We start from the raw sequence: 23,014 nt of genomic DNA on the forward strand, positions 1-23,014 counted from the left end.
CCCACAAATAAACTGCCTTACAGGTAATTCTGTTTTGCTGGCTGCTGTAAAATGAGGTCAATGATATTGACGATTTGTAAGCAAAATCAAGCTATAAGGATACCCTATCAGTGAAGTTTTGTTCAATTTGGGTGGCTCAACCTGAAGTAGTAACATCTGGGGACAGACTTTGTAGCATCTTGGCTTATGTGGCACATTATCATTGTTGCTTATTAAATAAATGTGGGTAAACTTTTGTAAGGAAGATACCTTTTATAGTACATTTGTCCTAGGTAGGTCCAGACATTAGCATACCTCTGTCACATAAAATGTCCTAGACATGTGTTTTTAGAATCAGGGCAAATTATTCTCCTTTCCACTCCCTCACTTTCTTATCTTAACATAAATGTTTAAATATAACTCTAATAAATATATATATATACATATATATAACCCTAATAAATCGTATTTAAACACTCTGGTATGTAACTGTCAACTAAATACATATTAGTCCAGCCAATATAAGGAATTTTCCCCCTCAAGATTTCTCATTTCAAAAGTGCCCAATGGAATAAAATAAAAATGAGAAGATTCTTTTGTTTTCAACACCCCCTTTCCCTGGGAACACTTCCAAGGATGGGGAGTATCTCGAGCTGAGAGGACTTGTCTTTTTCCCTCCCAGGACTAAAGAGCCCTTCAAAACTTGTTCCTGCATTTGGGAACTCTCCCTGCATCCTTGTCATGTAGAGACTTTTATTTATTTGCTTACTTACTTTCTCTTCCACATTCAGAAGTTCATTCATTACTTGACCTGAGCAGTCATCTTACCTTTCAAGCACTTTGAAGAATGGAAACAGAAAAGAGGGTGGTGTGGGCATTGCTGAATATTAGTTTTGAAAATTCTCTCTTAAAAAATATCTGAGCAAGAAGTTTGCCGTGTATAGGACCCCCAAGAATGCTTTTCAAATGAAGGAACAAAGCCTTTATTTCCAATGTTTTGCCTCAAAGCAGAATGGCATCTTCTCCAAGTGAGAATGAGGGAATGCATGTCTATATTCTGAATGCAAAGCTGCTGAACTAACTTAGTAGGAGCAATAGTTCTCATTTATGTCAAGTACTGTGTTAAGCACTGTCCTTGCTTCCCACGTTCAAATGAACATTGTTGGTGGTTTTTTATTTTTCCTGGTTTTCTCCATTATAATCCTTGCTTATCTTAGACTCATGGATAGGTAACTTGGACAATAACACAGAAAGCACATTATCTTACACACAGTAGCACTCAATAAGTATCTGCTGAAGAACTGAATGGATGGAGGGAATGAATTAACTCTATTCTTAAACAAATTCTGTCTTTCTGAACGCAGCCCTAAACTTTGCCACTCCTATTTCTCAAGGAATGTCTCATTTAAGTGATACCTTGATTCCTGACCCACGTAGCAGGAAGTAGCTTTTACATCAAGTTTCTATTTTTAGAGGTCCTCTTTCCACAGGTAGTAATGACATAAACCAAGATCATCTCCTTAGTTTATTTTTTCTAGAGTTCTTAGCATGCTACATTAACCTGACAAAGCTTAATCTTGTGTTCATTTCACAATACATTTCATGCAGTTCACAGCTGTGATTGGTTTTACATTGACATTACACATGTTTCGATTCAGCCATGTGAAAAGAATATAATTCTTAATGGGTTTTGTCTCTGAAAACTGTCCAAGCTTAAATAAGCATATGAGCAGTTTATTCTTAAGTGCATCTCTCTTTAAAATGCAAGAAGGATTTTTAGCATAAGAATATAATGTCCCTGTTTATAGTCCATTTGCAACTGAACCACTTCCTTTAGGTTTCACATATCCTGAGGAATCCTCTTTTACAAAACTGCATTCAAGTATACTATTTTATTTCACATTCCAGATTGAGTTTAGGTGCAAGGCTGACCTTCAGCTTTACATCCCCAAATAAATCTTCCATGGGTCTAGCCTTCCCAAGACTATTCTTAGCATTAGACTTTCTTTTACAATAAACATTCAGCACTAAAGCCACAGAGCAGAGCTATTTGGCATTTTCCAGTGAAGTGCAAGAAGTTAAATAAGTTATGTTTTTATTGCTAATGTATAGAATCAAGCACAGTCACTTTGTCAAACAGAAGGAAAGGGTATACACAAGTGGTGGCCTCTCCTCGGGTGCCCCAGGGTCCAAATGCACAGAAATTGTCACTTGGCCACCACCCATCTGGTATCACTTTAAGATGATGTGTTGAGTATTCTAGAGTCTGAAGAGTCAGACCTCTCGTCAAAGTCGTCCTCGGTGTAAATGGGCTGCTTTGACACAATTGGACACCCATCATCCGAGAGGGAGATCCGAGGGTCTTCCGTGGCACGGGCGGGGAGGACAGGCGAGCTCCGGAAGACGCTGGTAGAGTTACTGGGGAAAGGACTGACATACTGGGACCTCAGCTGATACTGCTGCTGCAGCGTCATGGTGTTCCACAGGGTGACATCATTGGGCAAAAAGGGGCTCGACTGGTTTCTCGCCAAAGTATTCCTCAGCATCAGCGGGTACCGGGGTGGCTGCGGGAAAGGGTGCTGCAGAGGCACGGCCAGGGGATTGGGGACCACATTGCTAGAGTCAGCAGAAAACCTCAACGTGTCTGGGACCCGAAAGGCCGACCCCACAGACCATTTGGAAGAGGAGATGGGGTAGGAGCTCAGGGTGTGTTCAAAGATGTGCCCGTTGGAGGGCAACACAAGACTCTCGGGTTCTGCAGCAGTTCGCTCTGCTCCCGGGCCTGAAGACCGGCTGGACAGAAGGACCTCCACGGCACTCACCAGGTCCCCGCCGCAGCCCTTGAGGATGAGCTCCAGCACTGTCGGCTTCTGGTTGGGGAATATTTTTTTTAACACTTCCAGCGGTGGCCTGTTGGCTTTCAAGCTGAAGGGCAGAGAAACAGTCCCCGACGGGCCCTCAATCAGGAGGTGGTTCTGCTCTGCGTGGTACTTGGGGCTGTCGGGATGGCTCTCGGGGTTGCCTCCGTTTTTCTGGACAGCATAGCCCCCTTCATCCACGGACACTATCTCGGGGCTCTCAGGGGTGAAGCAGCTCTTACTCTTAACTACATCTGGGGAGCTCCTCTGGTCAGTGTCTTTGTCGCTGAACGCCTCTGTATTGTCTCCTGAGCTGCTGTCCCCAAGTCGTTCTTCAGTCAAATCTGAAAAACAGAACAGCTGGGTTAATCCTTTCCTGGTGTGCATAAAGAGGAACAGATGTGCTCCAAACAGAGCTGTACACAGGCTTCTTGGAAGAGAAAATACATCCCAGTGGGTTATAATATACTGCATGCCTTAAAAAAAAAAAACAAAAAAAAACTATGTTATTGGCAAGTGGCAATAAAAACACAAAACCTATAAATAAAGATCTAGAAATCAGAGTGATTTCCGAGAATGTTGTGTGGTACAAGGAAGCTTGCCTTAAACACAGAACGGCTACGTGAACCTATAAGCATGGAAGACGTGGCTTTCATAGAAGTAACATCTAAATAGGGAGCCTCTGTGGGGCTGGAGGAGACACGTGGAAAAGCCCAGGAAAAAGCCATAAATGAGCTCAGACTTGTCTTCTAGCTCATCTTCTGCAGATGAGGTACCCAACTGTAATCTAGGGATGTCACCAGCTGGTGCACCAGATACATATAGGGAATTTAAATATTTTAAATCCATTTTCCCATAAGCTGATTTTGTATTAAATGTCTTGTGAACCCAGTCAGTATTGTCATCAGATTACCATGTACAATAACTAGCTGATACAATTGCCGATATGAAAGAAAGACACCTCTGTACATTGAAATATTTCATAAAAAGCCACTCAAGGGATTTCCAAACTTGGTTGCCTGTAACTTGCACTAGAGGGCAAACAAAACCAGCTGCGAATTCTGGATGGTGGGACAGGTTGCTAGAGAGGAACAAGAACATGGCTGAAAAAGGTTTGTGAAACTGCATGGGAACATGATCCATCAGTGTAAAAATGCACCCACAACTACAGGACCAGGGTGGCAAGAGGTACATGACTGTTTTGTTAGTAAAGGACTTTTTGAATTATATTAAAAGAAGAAGAAGGGGGAGAAAATGCTTCCCAAATAAAACAGAGACTTGCTATGAAGTAAACTAGTTGCAAATTTGACATTTTGACCTAAGAATATTTTGACCTCAGATATTACCCTCAAAAGGGCTGGTAGTATTGCAGTGCTATGCAGGCAGAAAGGAGTAGGTCAGAGTGGTTTGTTTTACAGTTGTACACTCTAAAAGACCTTTACAACAAGGGAACACAGTTTTTATTAGCAAACTATATGAAAATGCATTTTTATCCTTTTTAAAAACACATACTCGCTGTGGCTACTCAAAGCCAGGGTAACTGATGTAAAGATAAAAATTCTTAACAACTCAGTTGTTGGGTTGTAAACAATTGGGTTGCCTGTGTTTTCTACCACCCTGCCTGAATAGCCTCATTGTCACCCTCTCTGTGGGTACACCTGATAATGTGCAGATAGCCAGCCGGTGAAATTTCATCAAAGCAGCTTCCAGAAACCGTCTCCTCCTACTTGTTGTTGTTTATTTTAGAAGCCTTAAACAAAGGCCCATTTATGAACATTCTTCTAGCACGGGATGTATCGCAAGTACAATTGGCAAACAAAACTTTGGTTCTTCACAAAGCACTAAATATGTGCCAAGCATAAATACATTTAAAAATATTCTCAGATTACATCAGTGCAACTTGCAATCTTGAATCTGATACAAATTCTTACTTAAACGGCTTTTTTTCAATGCAAAATATATAAGGTTTCCAATGTGGGGTTCATTTGCAGCCCATACCTATGAAGCCATTTTTGCTTCCTATAATGACTCTGGGATGCACAAAAGACCTATTTTTGTAAGAGAAACTTGACATACTCTCTCTTACAACTTCCTAGGACAGGGGAGCCAGCTTTTACCACCACCCCCCACCCAAGTTAACATAGGTATTTGAACTCCGTGTCCTTGATCCACAAGAGAAAAACAGCAACAAAAAACCTTCTGTAGATTCCCATTCCAATCAGCAAGACCTATTTAAATTTTCCTGACTTATGACCCCATATATACCTCTTGGCTGTTACTCTATTATTAAACACCTGAGAGTGAGTGGCCACTGATAGTTATGATGACTCAGCACTGAAGTGAACACACAACTGGATTTTGGCCCCTCCTCAGTGGAGCTTGGGAAAACAAGTCAAATACCCTCCCTATGTGAATATGGACATAAAATAATATTTTAAATACTATGTACCTCCAAACAGTTTTCTTTTTTAACTTTAGCCTACATTATCTATTATCAGCATCAAATACCTCAATCCCTGAAATATGCAAGATACTGACAGAAACAGAATAAAGGGTGGAAAATACCAGGAAGTGTAACACTTGCCCCTACCCTGTGGACCTTATTATGGAGTTGGGGAAATAAGCAGCATAGTGCGGGGGAAAAGCAAACAGGGTCAGGCAGGATTTGCAAAGCATCAGACATGACGCACATTGTACACCAATGTTCATTGCAGCACTGTCTCGGTAGCCAAAGGTAGAAGCAACCCAAATGTCCATCCATCGAGGGACAAATGATAAATAAAATGTGGACAAATGATAAATAAAATCTAGCCTCTAAAAGGAATGAAATTCTGACACATGCTACAATATGGATGAACCTTGAGGACATTATGCTAAGTGAAGTAAGCCAGACACAAAAGGACAAATATGGTATGATTCCACATATATGAGATACAAGAATGGGCAAATTCACAGAGACAGAAAACAGAATGGTGGTTACCAGGAGCTGGGCGTAGGGGGAATGGGTTGTTTAATGGGTATGGAGCTTCAGTTTGTAACGATAAAAACGTTCTAGAGATGGACAGTGATGATGGCTGCACAACATTGTGAACGCACTTAATGCTACTGAACTGCACACCTAAAAATGGTTAAAATGGTAAACTTTGGGTTGTATATATTTTATCAAAATAAGAAAAAATATGACACTGTCATATATAGAGGATGGTGAGATTTTCTTTAAGCAAGAAACAACTAGTTCTTCTTAAGAACTAAGGATATGTAACCACAGCCAGAAGGCTAAAAACTCGGCTAATTTTAAAATGTTAGAACCTAAAAATAGCTTGGTATATATATATATTTTTTTTTTTAGAGGTGGGCTCTTGCTATGTTGCCCAGACTGATCTCGAACTCCTGGGCTCAAGGGATCTTCCCGCCTCAGCCTCCCAAGTTGCTGGGATTACAGGCATGACCCACTGCACCCAGCTAACTTTGTGTTTTAAAAAGGAAACTTTCCTCACCTTGGATGAGTTTCAAACACTGAAAACATATCAGAAAATTTTTTTCAGGTCTGTCAAACAAATTCACTCTTCACAGCACACTTTAGGCTCCAGAGTTAAAGGGGAACTGAGGAATGAAGTTCTGACTAAGCTAAAGAATCTACCATTATAAAAATGGAGTTTTTTCAAGGTGCAACAGAAATACTGTCCCAATCAACTGGACACTGGAAGGCAGGATTATAAGTCTGACAATACCAAATTCCACTTTTATACCTATTTTCCTAAGTTCTGAAGTACAGACAGAAACTGTGAACCCCCAGACTGGAAAGGCTCATTTTGTTGTGTTACCCTTTGCGTCTGCTACTGGGACATCCCAGTGCAACATGCACTTCTGGTTAATTGTCAAGAAGTGGTGAGAGATTGTGCTGAATCACTACACTCTCTCTACAGGCTTCTGGGCTGATCGGCATCTCCACCTAGTGTCCAGTCTATGGCCCCAAAAGTGAAAAAAGCTAACAGTATGTTACAGGAATCAAATCTACAAATTCAGGGCATTCCAACTAACTGAGCTCAGCATTGTTTATACAGTGTTCAGAGGGAAGACAGAAGATGACTAAAAAAAAAAAGCAACAAGTGGGACACACCTGTGGGGTTCATGCACCTGAGCTGCACATAAAACCCTGTTAAGGGATGTTGGGTGAGCAGAATCCCCATCGATATCCAAGGTTGTTGGGGTTTCAAAACTAGACCTTGCAACCAAGAATAACTCCTCACCCAACAATAATTTCTGAAGGGCAGAATATACAGTCCCTACAATTTTGTGCCACTATGGTGTCTAGAATCGGTTGTTATTTTTCTACCTAAACATATTGTAAATTATTCTATTATAAATACAGACTTTCACAAGTAATTATAGAGGGTGAGTTTTGAGCCCAGTGATAAAGTGTAATGTAATAACAGGTGTTTCTTTTCATCTCCAAATTTTTTCTTAAATGAACTTTACAAATTGTTCAAGTTGGTTTAAAACACAAAGGCCTTTCTAAATGCAGAAAGGTGAAACCGCCAACTAACAAAATGAAACAGGAAATACTCCCGAAATACTTTACCCTCTCTCTTCTTGAAACTGAGACATAATTCCTAGAACATAAAGAGTAAGAATATATTTCAACTGATAATAATTTACCTCTATTATATAGGTGCAAAAAGTCAAAATTACTAAGGTCAAAAAGGGGGAAAAATAAATTTTATCTGATATTACAAACCAGTTATTGAAAGTGATAGAATCTGCTGTTTCTATTGCTAAATGTATAGATATTTTTTAAATCTTACTAAACCTTCATTCTCCAATTTCCTATTTCATGAGCAGAAACAGTCATAATCATCCCTGAAATAAAGGGTAAAGATTTTTGAAAGAATTAGATATTCAATTAAGAAAATTTTTTCTGTGGATAACAGTACTACCAACTTCAAAATATATATGCCATAAGATAGCTACAAGACTTTTTTGCTACAAGACTTTGAACTAAGGAGAGAATGAACACTCACAAGAGGGACTTCCAATATAAAATTAATTTACAAAAATGTAACTTTCTTTAGAGGATTTTTTTCATATGAAAATACAGCTCAATAAAAAATTCTATGTATTCATTTAGAATATTTTGAGATATCATATCACAATATCTGAAACATTCTGACACATAAAAATGGAAAATCTTTCTGACTTAGATGTGGGTTTTATCCATTCTATCTAAATATATCTATCAAAGCAAAATATGTCTTACATACAGAATGAAAATACAAAAGCATTGGCATAGAGAGGAACATTTCCTAGCTCAAAAATCACTGGACACTTTTTTCATTCACATGATGCATTCTGAAACATAGACTGTCAGGTCCTCATCTGTTCACTTGAGTTTTCGGGAACACACCTCTAAATAATAGGTCTCTGATGGGTAGTTTTCAAAACACACAAATCTTATAGCAATGGCAGGGAGGGAGCCCAGGCAGGATGGGACTTCCAGAAGAGACCATTTTTCAGAATTCTAACAGGAGACAAGCTTTTTACACTTTCTGTTGTTATCTTTCTCTCACAAAGTGATGAATCATGAAAATCTGAAGTATACCAGGGAATGCATCTCTGTTGGAAAAACTCCTTTTCTTCCTGGGGGACAACTTGTGAAAAGTTAAAAAACAAAAAAAAAGAATGCTTTGCTTTTTAAAAATCATTAACACCACTAGCTTGATAATGTATGAAGGAATCAGGATGGTTCCTTGGGACCAGTATTTTGGGAAGACATTGGTATAGAAAGGGCTGGATTTAAGGAAATATGGTCTGCAAATCTGGACTTTGCATGTCTTGCAAAAATTTAGTTTTGATCTCTTTCTTGACTCAGAAGGGAGCACTTTTCAAGAAGCAGAGGGGAAATTACCTGTAAATCTACATGTTTATCTGGTATTTAACAACAATGCAGCTGGCTACTCATCCATTTAACAAATACCCTTAAACCCTTACTATGCACCTAGGTTCTGTGCTAGATAAGATTATGCAGAGATGATCAAAGCATTGCCTCTTCGACATTGAGAGGCTTACAGTTTATTAACTAGTCTTTTGCAAAATTCCAAGTTATCTGCACAGTTGGTCATACTTTATAGAAAAACACAGCAAGTAACTCAAAGGACAGCAGCTGGGCAGACTAAGATGTCTTCACAGGAGGGAATATTGTAAACATTCACATATAAAGACTATGGGTGCTACAAATATACACACTGAAAAAAACAAAGTAATAATCAGTGGAAAAAAATAGAACATTGATCCCAGCTTTGTAAAATTTATGTCTAACTAGTCATTGTAATCAAGAGATTGGAGATTCTGTAAAGAATTGACGTACTGAGTGTTAAGTTTTTTCATAATACATTACTGTTACTTGACACTTGATTGTACTTTTTCATAGCTGTTTAACTATAAACTGCAAAAGAAATAAAAAGAAAATCCATCTAGTTATTTTCGTTTCCTTTCTAATAACAGTAGTATGCATTGCCCCTAGAGGGGGTGACTCACTACAGCAATGTGGGACTCTTAGGAGTGACATGACACAATCCCAAGGTGGTGAACCTGTGATGACCAGCTGTTCTACCACTGAGTCCTCCACCTCTGCCATGAGCGCTCATGTATATGCCATCAGAGCCACAGAGGCCTAGACAAGGGGGTCCAAAGACCTGAGCAGCTAATGGCTAAGGGGCAGCAACAGGTTAAAAGGTGAAAGAGAGGAAGAAAGCAAGAAGGAAGAAAGGAAGAAGAGGAAAGAGCAGGCAGGCAGACAGGCAAATGGATTTTTACTGGGCTCTGTCCTCCTCCCTGTCAGGAAGAAGTGCAACATTTCCAGAAAGGGGCTCCAAGTCCTCCAGGGACTTTGATTTATGAAGATTTACTCCCTTTCCCTCTGTAAAGCTGTTAGCAGAAAGTGCTGACTGGCTGCAGCAAAGAATTTCTCATCAATGCTCTTTGATTGTATTTTGCAAACAAAATGCCTGTTGCTTGGTAACATTTCACTTGAGCCTGACCTTCTCCGAAAGTTATTGCTATCAGATTCGATTTACACTGTCCTCCTGTGATTACTGTAATCTTTTAAACCCGGGAGTTCATCCATCAGGGAAAAGAAAAGTTGGTTGTGTAAGTCGAGAGCACAGCTATCTGCCAGATTTATAACACCAGGGAGCGTGTTGGGGGGAGGAGGACTCTTTCCCGGGTGGCAGTGGAACTACGGTTCCTAGACGTGGGTCACACTCTCATTTTTTTTTCCTGCCAACTCCGTTCCCAGATCCACGAGATGGACACCAACGCCTCCCCGACGCCCGTCCTGGACAGCTCGGGCTCTGCAGAGAGAAGGAAGCGGAGAGGCAAGCACAAGCGACCCCCCAAGCCAAGAGTCGTCCTGCGGGCTACTGGAGCTGGGTGGGGAAGCCTTGGCCGAGGGTTGCCAGATAAAGTAACAGGATGTCCAGTTGAATTTGAACTTCAGATAAATAATGAGTAATTTTCAGTATGAGTATGTTCCATGCAATATTTGGCATCCTGTTTTTTGTTTGCATGTTTGTTGCTAAATTTGGCAACTTGCCCCAGGACTCCTGCCTTTGAAAGGAGAGGGTAGGAAAGCTCCGGACAATCGGAGAGGGAGCGGTGGCCCAAGAGGCGGGACACGGGAAAGGCGCGGGAGGCGGGAGGTGGCCGGCGCCTCCTCCTCCGTGCGCCGCCGGGAGCTTCCAGAGTTGCCAAGACCCAGCGAGGAAGGAGCCGCCCGGCAGCTCCCAGAGCCGGCACACGGGGACGACTGTCCAGTACCTGGGCCCGGGGAGAGGAAAGCCTCCCCCGCCCCCGGGCCCACCTCGGCCAGGGTCCCTGTCCCGCATCCAGTGCTGCTCTCCCCACCCCGCACACACCCCGTCCACACCGCACCGCACAAATCCGCAGGGTCGAGAGCGGGAAGATCCATGCCTGGTGGCGTCCCACCTCCAAGAGCCAGCCCAGGGGGAAGACTTGGAAGAGACCAGCAGTGCCAGTATGCTTTTTCCTTTTTATTTGATTAGGTTTTATTTTTTAAACAGCAACTCTTTAGTCAGGCCCCTTGCCTCCAATCAAGCCGTCTTAAAACCAGATCCCGTTTTAAAATTAACAGGTACACTTCATAAGTAGGTTGTAAGTTTTTTCCGCTTTTTCGTTTGCTCCTAGTCTATAGTTACAGAGGGTTTCCCATCCTGGCCTGCATGAGTGTTCTCTGATACCCATTACACTTGCAGGCGCTTCTCTTTGGGGGACAAAAAAGTAAAAGTAAAAAATAAGCAGACCCAGCGGGACCTAATCAAGCTGGAGCTAAAAAGCCCAGAGCAAGCATAAAAAGCTAGGCTTGCCGGGCAAGAAGTAAACTAAAATCAAGGCAGTTTCCCAGAATCTCCTAATTTCTCTCCCTATAGTTATCTCGTTCATTCTCTTTCAGAAGAAATAAACACGAAAGAATATCTTACTTTCTTCCTATCTGATCTTGGTCCTCTCTTATTCCTAACCAAATGTTTTTGATTTCTTTTTCCTCTGAAAGCATTTAAAAGAATTTGTGTATATATTTATTTTGATAGCAGATGCAGACCTAGGAAGAATCTACAGCCACAGATCTTTCCTCTCTGGGCCCCATAGCCTGAGGTGACTGACCCAGGACACTCTCCTGGAGGAAAAGCTGGGGGTGGGGAAGGGAGTCACAAAACAGGAATGTAACTTCAGCTTTTCACCTTGGCCTTGACCCTTAACTTCCCTCAGCTTTTGAGTCTAGGTCCTGAAAGGCTGGCTTGGCTGGTTGAGACTGCTGATTCAGATGCAGGAACAGCTGAAAGATGTTCATGTTTCCTATGCTATTTTCATGGGGAGAAGTATGAGGACGATATAGAGGGAATTTAGGAGAATAATTTCATTCAATAGTGTGCATGTGTATGTATATATGTGTGTGTACATATCTATAAGCTTAAATTAGAATTTTTAGATTTCAATCAAAATCTAATAATTCCAGGTTGATCACAGATTGTAATCAAAAAAGCAGGAGAAATCTACATTCAAAAAGAAAAAAGAATACTTCACTCCATAGCTAGAATAATCATTAGAATATGAAAATTCTCCTTAAAACCACAATACACTGAAAACAATGTTCGACATACTGTATCATTAGATAAAATTACCTTCATTCCTTTAAAGAATCTGAAGCAGAATTTTAGGAAGATTTCTTCCAGTTACAAAACTTGAGTTTTAGTATTTATGTGTCACTCCCTGAACTGGGTGATTTTCCTCCAATGGTGCCCAGCAAACATATTCTTCATTAAGGCATGTGCTTTTCTCAAAGATTATTGGAGAGGAAAAAGACTCCATGTGCTTTTGTATTTAAGGGAAAAAAAAAATCTCTCCACAGCTATGTACTAAAGAGGCCCTTTGCCCTGCAAAAAGACCAACCACATTTTTAAATCAAAGTTCACAAAGAAACAGATCTACATGATTTGCCAGCAGATATTTAGAGATTCCCGATGGTCTGTGTACTTAGTGTACATGTGTGGACCTACTATTCCAATAGAGCGTCACTTACTCTCTACATACAGTGAGCTACTTATCCAGGAATATCTGATATGCTTCTAAACACCCATGGTGTATTACATACAAACATATTATCAGAACAACTACAAAAAAGGTATAATGCATATAGCAACAGGCAGTCTCATTTAACAGTTTTCTCCACCTTAAACCCCAAATGGAATTTCTCCCTGCAAGACTGCATAGAACAGATCCATTTGTATGCTCCTCTTCTTAATGGAAAACAATAATCTGTTCTATTCCTGCCCTCCTCCCACATCTCCATCAGGTTTTTTTTGTTTCAAAGAATGGAATTATGGGGTCAAATCAGTTGAAAGAAGAAAACAAAAGTTGTGTAAATCGATGTGCAAGGTATGTGGGGTGATGGGCTGGAAACTGAGCTGTTGGTCCCTGATGGCTCAGTCCCCGCAAAGTCATCACTCTCACCTTTCATTGTGATAAATCCCATTCTCCTTTGCAACGACTTGCTTTCAATTTGGAAGGCTTAGGCTATCACTGAATACTTGGTTGGAGGTAAAAGAGAGAGCACAAGGGTCTAGTTTGTCCAGTTGAAATCCTCTCTCTTTTGTATTCTCCCAAAGCATGTATCCTGCTGCTGCTGCTGCTGCAGCAGCTTCTACTCCACTTTCTTGCCCTTCCTCACTCCTCCTTCTCCTGGGGTTGTTTTGGTTTTGTGACTCTTTAGAAACCATGAACTTTGGCTATCCCAAATAGTCTGAAGAGCTCAGGATATGAAAGGAATCCCCGCTTGGGCAAGCACCACAGAACCTGATGCCCCATTACAGGGGTGCTGCTGGGCAGGTGGTCACACTGTAAAATGCTACCTCTGACATTAACTCAGACTCCTGCCCTGGTCCTGGAAGAAACACAACTAGGGAAACTGGAAATGGAAACATTAAGAAAAGATATTGGCTCGGATCCACTTCTAGAGCGGAGACCAAACTCTCCTAGTTAGTTACCTGTTCTAACCTAAGGGAGAAAAACAAAAGTCCCTCTTTCTCCCCCTCCAAATCCTCTATGGCAAATCCATAAATATAAAGAGGTGAGACAAAAGAGACAATGGGGGGGGCATTCCTCAGAGAAATGCTACCTTGGATTAAAGATTAACAGAAATCCATGTTCAGCAAACTCTCATCTGTTTTTAAAATACTCAGTTCTGCTCTTCACTCACAGTTGTTCTCAGAGCTTCTGGCCTGAAGAGCACCACTGAAGACAGGACAGCAGAACTGGACCTACCAGGCTGCCTATCAACTCCCCACAAAACCAGCAGAGTCTGCCATCACATCCTCAGTGCCACACAACAGCCCCAATGGTGCCCTGAAGCCAGGGATACTTTTTTAGGGGGTGGGTGTAGGCACCAGCTCTAACACAGTCCTACTTACAGGAGCTTTCTAGACCTTCCCACTCCTAACTCCAACATACTCCTCTCCCTGAAAAGATGGGCTTTTTTCCCTTTGTACATTTGCCCCAGTAAAAGAAAAATGCCAAACACATGTCCATTGAATTTCAAAAGCCATCAAAGTAGCTCTTAGGCTGGACAGGACCGCAGGCTAAAAACTCCCCAGGAGGAAAAGAGACTAAGAAACTCAACTCTTGGGACTGCCAAACTCAGGAGGCTTGCAGAAGAAAAACGGATGGGGGACGGGGTCTGCCCACCTCCTGTGCTCAGAGCAGATCCATCCTTCTTAAAGCACAGCAGAGGAGGAAAGAAGAGGGGAGGGGAGGGGAGAAGAGCCTAGAATGCCCTTGCTCCTAACAGAAGGCTCAGCAGCCTGAGGCCCAAGCCCGCCTATGACCAGGGAAAGGGCTTGCCAGAGATGGCCTTCCTCACTGTAGATCAAATTTTGTTTTTATTTCTCTATACCACAAAGACAGCTGAGGACAGCTTGGGGTTAAAGGACCTAAGCGATTCTGTAAAGGAGTTGATTCTGGGCAAACCAGATTCTCGATCAGGTCCCCAATATCAACCTAGGAGACTTCCGGGACCTTTTTACTATTGTTCCTCAATGGAACTTCTTTCATCAAATTGGAAGAGTCTGGAGGTCACACAACGAAACTAGAAAGGCTATGAGTTCCCCCAAGTTGGAGATACTTGTCCTCGCTCCAATGCCCCTGGGCCGGGCAGAGAAGCACGCCCAGCTTGGCTCCTTCCCTGCGTGTACTCATTCCAACCCACAAATGCAAGGCTATCTAAAGCCTGCAGCCAGGAAAGCCCGGCCGCACCGTGGTGACTGTGAGGGCATGGGTTTTAATTTGCTTCTGTCTCGCTCCCTTTATCTACCCGCTAAATTTGGCATGTTCCCCTTCAACCTGGAAGAAGCAACTAGCGATCCGGACGCACAGTCCCGCCTTTTGGGTCGCAGGAGGCACCTCTCCGGCGGGTGCCTGGGTTCCACTCGCGCTAAGTCCAGACTCAGGCCGGCTTCTCACCGGCCAGTAAGTTGAGGACGAAGGCCCAGCCACGCCAGCTTCCCGAAAACTTGCCTTCGGGCCTCCCAAGCAGAGCCGCAGCAGGCACCCCAAAGTTGCCCACTCGCCCGGCCCAAGTCCCACACCGCAGACACTCTTACCTGGCTTGGCGAGCTGCGCCTGCAGTGCCCCGGGCTGAGACTCGGTGGCCCAACGCAGGGCGGCGGCCGCGGCCAACTCCGCAGCGGGGCGCGGCGGCGGCGGCGGCGGCGGCTGAGACTGCTGCGAGGTCGGCGGCGGCTGCGGAGCGGCGGTGCCGTCCGCGGGCGGCGGGGGCCCGGGCAGAGCGCGCAGCGAGTCGGGGATGAGGCTCTCCAGGCTCTCGTTGGCCTGCTGCCGGCGCAGCGCCACCTGCGCCGCCATGACCCGCTGCCGCTCGATTATGAGGATGCACTTCTCGCAGGTGCAGTCCTTGAAACGGCAGTAGCGCTTGTGGCCCTTGAGCCAGGAAAGCACGCCGTGGTTGCGGCAGCGCGCGCACTTGGGCGTGCGCTGCAGGGGCGCCCGCGGCGGCTGCGACACCGGGCCGCCCATGTACAGGTAGGGGGAGCCGTAGCCGTTCATGCCCCGGGCTCCCGAATGAGTTGGCGGGCTGGCAGCAGGAGGAGGCCAGGGGGCGCTGGACGGCGGGGCTGCGCGGCCCGCGCAGGGGCGGCCTCCGGGCGGCGCGGCCCTGGGTCCCGCAGCCCCGGTGACCGCGCGTATTCCGAGGAGTCTGGAGGTGCAGCAGCCGTCTCTCCAGCTCCCGGGGTGCTCACAGGCTCGGCCTCCCGACTCGCACCCGGCCAATCCCCAGGCCCGCGGCGTCTCCGCCGGCCGCTGCTTTGGGCGTGGAGCCGGGTAGGCACGTCCTTCCTTGCCGAGGCGCTGCGGCGGCTGCAAGGAGCCGGCGAGAGCTCTGATTAAGGTCTGAGCCAGCTCGTCTGCAGCTCCCTCGCGCGCTGGCGGGACCCAGCACCTCCTCCGCCGCCCTCCCCCAACCCCTCCTCCCTCCCACCGCCACCCCCACCCCTGGGGTCTCTGTCTCCTTGTACTCCCCACCCCACGCCTTCCTCCTTCCTTGCGCCCCTCGGGTCCCTGCACTTCACCTTCCTTGCCACCTGCAGCCAGGCCACTCTCGCGGGGGCGCTCACGGCCCCTTCCTCCAAGCCCTCTCTGCCGCGGGAGAGACTGCGGCGCTCCGGAGAGCGGCGGTGCACTTGGGGAGGAGAAGGGGAGGACCAGCAGGGGTGAGGGTGGGGGTGCCCGTTAGCGAGTGAGGTGGCCGCTCCCCTCCGCTCTCCTCTCCTCCCTCCAGGCCTGATCTGGCCGCACCGAGCCCAAGGCCGCTTTTATCCCGACAATTGGCCGCAGAAACTCGGCTCTCCGAGAACCCGACCCTACCGGAGCGTTGCGGGTGCACCCGGGACTCGGTTGGGAGTGGGGGATGGGAGTGATGTTGATTCGGGAAAATTTTGGCTCTTTTCGTGATTTCCTTTTGCGACGTATTTTTTTTTATCTTTTGTTGCTGTAGAAGAAAATGAATGTTTCTGAAAACCTGCTGACCCAAGGATGACTACTCATTTTACAGGCTAATTTTATTTTTCTGTCTTTCTCCCATGTTTTAATAAAAAACGGTCTGAAAGGCTAGGGAAGTGCTCCGGTAGAGGATTTGCTTGAGCGGTGGGTCTAAACTTTAAAGAGAGCGAACTCAGAAGCCACATTAGCGCCCCAACAGATATCATCCCCCCTCTCCCCTAGCAGGCACTGGGGGCAAACGGATGTCTCGAGTCCCCCAGTTTAGATCTTCGCGTACTGTTATTAGTTATGCATAAGGAATGGGGCCACTTTCCCCCTCTTACCCCGTAGACGCCACCCAAAGACGGGACGGAGGGGTGGGGAACCTGTGGCCTTGGAACCACATGTGGCCTTCTGGATCTTTGAGTGAGGCCTTTTGACCGAATTCAAATTTTAGGATTTGTTCTGTGAAGTTTGGATTCGGTGGAGGGGCCGTACTTGTGGATCTGGAGGACCACATAAGGCCTTGAGGCCGCAGCATTGTTAGGGCGTGTTTGCAGTCTCCGGCTTTGGAATGTAGACTACCACTACATATGCACAGGACGGCTAACACCCCTCCCCCATCAGCAAACAAACAAAAACTCAAAAACAAGTGGATACAGTCGGAGCAGGGCAGCACAGTAGCTCTGTGAGAGGGAGGGAGATGGCAATCCCAGAGCCGTCTGTCCGTATTCTCTTGAGAGTGTACTAAGCTCATCCCCTGGTGATGTGGGCTAATCGAATGTTAGATGAGAGTTTATAGGAGTACGCTGCTAGCCCGACACTTCCAGGGCACAGAGGCCCTTGTCTCCTGGGGAGGCCAGTTTTCTCTGCACGGTCCTGGAACTAAGGAAGCAACCCGAAAACGTCTGTCTGTGTTTGTTGTGAATTCAAGTGAAGCAGCACTAGGCGTTCAAGCAGCCTACCCTTGATTCACCGAGGGGAGGAGGGTTAAAAAGGAAACGCGGTTGTGTGCGTTTCCCTTGAAGCCCTTAGCCATTCGGTTTCATACACGTCTGGGAGTTGGGGATCGTGGGAGGCTAACCTGGTGGGCGTGGGCAGGAAGCCCTTGCATGCCGAGTACTGGCCCTGGGAGGCCTTCCTTTAAAGCCACGTCGGGTAGGGACCCCTCGGCCTTGCACCTTCCCCCACCACCTTAATCCCGCCTCTCGTTCCAGCCTTCAGGAAAACAGCCCTAAAACACTACAACTGCAAGGAATTTCGTAAGCTCTCAGGACGAGACGCGGAGGTCATTTGTAGCCCAGTGGGCCAGAGGCTGAGAGGTGGGGAGCTGGCAGCGAGTCCCTTCACGTGATGAGAGATATATAGAGGTCCTAGAATGACACCGTATTTGGGAATTTTCGAGCTGAAATCTCAGAGTCTCTAGGAACACGGGACGAAGGACTTTTTTCAAAGCAAAATTTCTTACAATTTCTCCAAATGGTCAGCGAAACAGAGCAGTATAAGGAATTTGAGAATAAAGAAAAATTTAAAAGGAAAGCAGCATGGCTCTGTACCAGGTTTGTAGGGGCGTTCTCACTACCAAGGCGACCCCCTTTCCTCCCTGGGTCACCTAGCCACCCTATCTCGTTGCCACTCAAACAGTCTGGCATTATTTGGTCCCGGGGGCCCCGTTTCACTCCGGTGCACATCGGGGCTGAGATCTAAATACTCATTTGATATAGCGCAGTAATCCTTTTCTCATATTTGATGGGAATGTTTTCCATATCCCAGTATTTGACAACATCTCCCTATAGGGACAGGTTTGTATTTATGTTGGTAAAATGTCCCCTGCCTCAAAGTCTATTGTAACCCAACACCTGACAACCCCGAGTCCCATTTCTGTTTGCAGAAAGGGTTTATTCAAGCACATAATGGGATCCCAGCAGAAAGCCTTTCAGAACAAGGGGCTATGGTAAACTTCACCACATGAACTCCGTTTCCAGGGCTATTAAGCTTTTAATTGGAAAATAGCAGAGGAAATTTCAAGGTGACTATAACGTGTTAGCAGTTAGTACGGAGAAGAAAAGCCGGAGCGGGAATGAATGTAGAAAGCATATGGTCCGAATCACATTTAGGAGGAGCAGCCTGCTTCTACTAAGTCCCGGCAGTTTATACACTTATGGGAAAAATCATCAAAGAAATTGGAAAGGGAGGGGGGAGGATGACAAGTAAATGTAACCTCACTAAACTAGATCCACTCGTGCTCGCCTCTGGGTGGGGTGTGTGTGTTTTCAAACCACAATAACCGAGTAGAATTGTGGCAGATAATAGTGAAAGGGTGAAAAATAATGTGCGTTTATGGTTCTTTCTCGGCACACATAAAATCGCAGGGTGTGTGTATATCTAAAAGCTCAGAATGCAGGTGCCCTTGCTGAGAAAGGATGTTCTGACTCCAACTCTTAAGAGTCCGGGTAGCTGCTCCTCATCCCAACCAACACTTAATCAAGAGTACAGTTTCGTACTGTCCCGGGTTATAACACAGGAAATTTTCTGCTTTGCTGGATTCTCGTGGAAAGGAAAGTCAGGGTTCCTACTTTGCTGTTTTAATCGCGACCACGGTGACGTTGGCATGGGCAAACGCTGGGAGGCCGGGCGTGCAGAAAGCTCTGTAAAGGCAGGACAACGTGTCCCCTCTCCCTGTGTCTGAACTTCTAAGCAGGAACTTCAGCTCTCACTCAGTTGCCTCTCCAACTGGCTTTTAGGTCAGCTTCAAATTGAAACGGGCGTGGGGTATGTCTAGCATGGCAGTGGGGAAACCAGCAATAGATTTGAGTTGGCAGTAATGTCCTTGTTCTCCAGTTGGTTGGGGACAGACTCGTGCATACCCCCATAGGATCCCTGAAGCCCCCTTCTGGGGCGCGAGGTGGAGGGCAGAGGCCGCGTGGGGCCGGGGTGGGCGTGGGGGCAACTGAACCCGCGTCGAGCGGACCCGGGGACACCAGTGAACAAGAAGGAAGGTCCTGAATGATCATGTCCCCACACCAGTTTGGAAGGCAAGGAGGCGGGTCGCAGGGGGAAAGCCTGCTCCAGATCCCTAGGGGCCGAGGCCTATTTGGAGCAAACTGGGGAGCAAAACGGTCTGTGACCTCGCTGGCCCTTTGCAGACCGCGCAGATGCCGCTCCATTCTTCATGTTCTCGAACTTTCGAAACCAGCAGGTCACGCCTGGGACCCAGCACTCCCCGCCCTGCAGATTCCTCAGGCCCAGCTGAGACACAAAACCGCGCCCACTCCCACCTTTTGTGGGATGAGGGTGCGCTACAGCATGGCTTCATCGTTTCACCCCGGGGGCCTACCGAGCGGCGACCTCAGCCCCGCAGTTTCGAAGGAACTGGGAAGGCGCGCGTCTCCTCTCGGGGCGCTTCCCCGCCGGGCTCCGGCCCCGGGAGGCCCCGAGCGCAGCCGCTCACTCCCCGTTTCGACCCCAGGTCCCCCAGGGAGCTCCCGCCGTCTCGGCCGGCCGGTCCGCTCGGGCCAGACACACCCCCCCAGGGGCAGGAGGGCGTGGGGCGGGCTGAGGGCGCCGTCGCGTCCCCACAGCGTTTGGAAGGGAGAGGGTCGCAGACCCTGTCCGCTGTCCGAGCAAAAGGGAAAAACATGTCTCCAAGGTAAAATGAGCAGCGCTGATTTTAAATTTTAAGATACTCTCTCCTGCGACTTTAAAACAAAAACAAATGGCTGAGGTAATTTTAGCAACATTCAAGGGGCAGGTCAAGAAAGTTTCTTTTCCCAAGCGTGTTCGCTCTTCGGGCGCTGGAGCACTTCTTCCTAGGACGAGCCACTTTTCCAGAACACTCTCTCCCGCCTTCCGCCTTCTCCTCGGCTGTCCTAGGACTAAGCCCCCCCGCGAGGGAAGCGGGAGGTTGTGCGCGCTTCAGGGCAAGAAACCCCCGTTCGGTTTCAGGGGTTCAAGAATAATGGGGGAAATGGCGCCGAAAAGGGGCGCTGCCAGCACCCCGGGGAAAGTGGGTGCGAACTCGACGCCAGGAGGCCACACCGAGGCGGGAGAGCTACACCGCAAGGCCGAGGAGCTACGAGATTTGGGGTGGGGGGCTTGCGGGGTGTCCCACCCCGGAAGAATGTAGGCCGAGATTCTCCCGTCTCTTTCGCAGCCCAAGAACCTTGGGGCAGGACGACTTCCGGAGTGCTCGGGCCCCGCCCACCGATACGCCCCGCCCACCCCAGTCGGCTCGGCAGCGGCTTTGAACTGGACCAAAAGTTTGCCTGGGCCGAGGGGGCGGGATGCGGGTGAGGGGGAAGAACTAACTGAAACAAGTGGCTTAGTAAAGCCCGTCCGCGCTTCCGTGAGGAGGCTGGTCGGCTGGAGGGGGAGGGTAAGGAGGCGTCTTTAGGCGAGAGTCGCACAGTCGTTGGCAGCGGCCGGTTTCAAAGGCGCAGGGCCGAGCAGGCTGCAGGTCTTGGGCCCGCTCGGCGTGTGCGCCGAGGGCGAAGGGAGAACCAGGGCCCCGCGCCAGCTTCCCAGGCAAACTTCCCAGGGGGGCGGCGGCGCGCGGGCAGGTAGTCACGACCTAACTAGCTGGGCGGATAGGGCCAAGCCAGGGAAGCCAAAGAATACTCCCCAGCCCCTCGACAGGCGTCCTTTCGCGTTTCTTTGTAACGCGTGGCACGTCCTAAAAAGGCACCGCAAATGTGACTCGTAAAGCGTCAAGATGCCGAGCAGTATCTGTGAACGTGGGAAACCAGTTCAGCGCTAAGTGTTCAAGTGCAGCGTGGAGGGGGGGCGCTCGGCTTTTATGTGTGGGCAAGAGTCTTGTTTTGAAAGGTGCAAGGGAAACAGCAGTGTAGACTGGGTGGGTCTGGCTCCCACCCCTGTCCCGGATTGCGGTCTCCGTGCGTGGATAGTGGAGGGGGGGCAGATTGCGGGTATGACCATGGTTGTAGCGAGAAGGCAAGTGTCGCCAAGGTCTTCCTGGGCCCCAGTTCACTAGCACGGGGTTTGCAGGACACTAACGGGTGAGAACCAGGGGGCCCGGGGCGAAGGCGTAAACCCAGCGGCTTGTTTGTAGGATGGGGTCCCGCGCAAGGGCTGCGTCCGCTGAAGAGGGGAGGTCACTCGCGCCCCTAGCCACTGCTGGAACTGGCGGTAGCCCTGGAGAAAGGCATGCGCTCCCCTTGCCTCCAGCTCCTCTTTGCGTGGCGGGAGCTTGCCAAGCGTCCAGGAGAAGGCGGCCTGGCGAGCCTGCCTCGGTTTCCCCGAGCCACAGCAGCGGAACACCTGCAAAAGCTCAGTAAAAGCTGTCGGGGCAGCCCGAATAAGTCCGCCGGGCGCGCACGCCAAGCCAGACACACCCACACTTGCACACACCACGGATCCCGCCTGCGGGAGGAAGCGGTCTTCCTTGTTACGGGCCTCCGATCAAGGGGGCAGAACTTTGAGAAACCGACCGCCCCTCGAATGTGTTTATTAAAATACTGTTAAGGCCGGGCGTGGTGGCTCACGCCTGTAATCCTAGCACTCTGGGAGGCCGAGGCGGGTGGATCGTTGGAGGTCAGGAGTTCGAGACCAGCCTGAGCAAGAGCGAGACCTCGTCTCTACTAAAAATAGAAAGAAATTATCTGGCCAACTAAAAATATATATAGAAAAAAAAATTAGCTGGGCATGGTGGCGCATGCCTGTAGTCCCAGCTACTGGGGAGGCTGAGGCAGGAGGATCGCTTAAGCCCAGGAGTTTGAGGTTGCTGTGAGCTAGGCTGACGCCACGGCACTCACTCTATCCCGGGCAACAGAGCGAGCCTCTGTCTCAAAAAATAAATAAATAAATAAATACTGTTAAAATCCAGCCGTCAAGATTTACTGTCTGTGCTCTACCTCGTGTTCAGAATTGTGTTAAGTTCTTAACGCTGTAACAGCCCTGGGCCAGGCCTTCCTCGGGCCTGTCTTGCACCTTCCTCCTAGATGTCAAAAATAAAACATGAGCCTTGCTCCACCACATTGGAAGTGCAAGGAAGGTCCCAGATAGATGCGTCTTGGGGGGGGGCACGGGACGAGAGAGAAAAGTCAGGGTCTTCCGGTCAGCCTGCGGCCCTACGGGGCCCGCTGAGGTCCTGAGGCCCATCCCTCCCGCTGGGAGTGGCCCTTCCTGAGTCTGATCCCTGACAAGGGTTCCGTGAAGCCGCCCGATGCTGCACCAAACTTGGCGTCAGGCGAGGCAGGTGGACTTACACGCCTTTTTGAAAGGCGGATGCTACCCACTGAACAAGCCTGGTTCCCAGAGCGCAGGCGGCGGGACGCGCCCGGCCTGCGCAGCCCACGCCCGCGGGGAGCACCGGGGCCCAAGGGGCGCTCAATCTAGGTTGAGAGCACGCTGGTACGCCTACCCCGGCTCTGCCTCGCTTTCCAGAAGTTCAGGGGCACTGAAGGGGGCAAGTGCTGGGATAGCGCGTTCTCCCATTGAGGGGGCGTGCCCTGCTTCTCCAACAACCCTCCCACCCCACTGGGTAAAATTAGTGTGGTGGGGTCACCTACTGAGGGACGGGAGCTGCAAGACTCTTGGTTCTTCAGAAGCCAGAATTACTCAAATGGGGGGCGGGGGGAGAGGCCTGGACAGTGGGC

At 47.8% G+C, this 23,014-nt stretch overlaps 1 protein-coding gene across 1 annotated transcript; it reads right to left on the minus strand.

Moving 5' to 3' along the window:
• Window positions 1–1,491: 1,491 nt before the first annotated feature.
• DMRT3 (doublesex and mab-3 related transcription factor 3) lies at window positions 1,492–15,830 on the minus strand. The gene is made up of 2 exons (XM_045562333.1): window positions 15,005–15,830; window positions 1,492–3,181 (listed from the first exon to the last, which is right to left on the minus strand). The coding sequence occupies exons 1-2, from the start codon at window positions 15,465–15,467 to the stop codon at window positions 2,217–2,219; spliced, it is 1,428 nt and encodes a 475-aa protein (XP_045418289.1). The 5' UTR covers window positions 15,468–15,830; the 3' UTR covers window positions 1,492–2,216.
• Between the last annotated feature and the right edge of the window lie 7,184 nt (window positions 15,831–23,014).

This window comes from Lemur catta, chromosome 10 (genome assembly GCF_020740605.2).
Source record: "Lemur catta isolate mLemCat1 chromosome 10, mLemCat1.pri, whole genome shotgun sequence".
Taxonomy (NCBI): Eukaryota; Metazoa; Chordata; class Mammalia; order Primates; family Lemuridae; genus Lemur; species Lemur catta.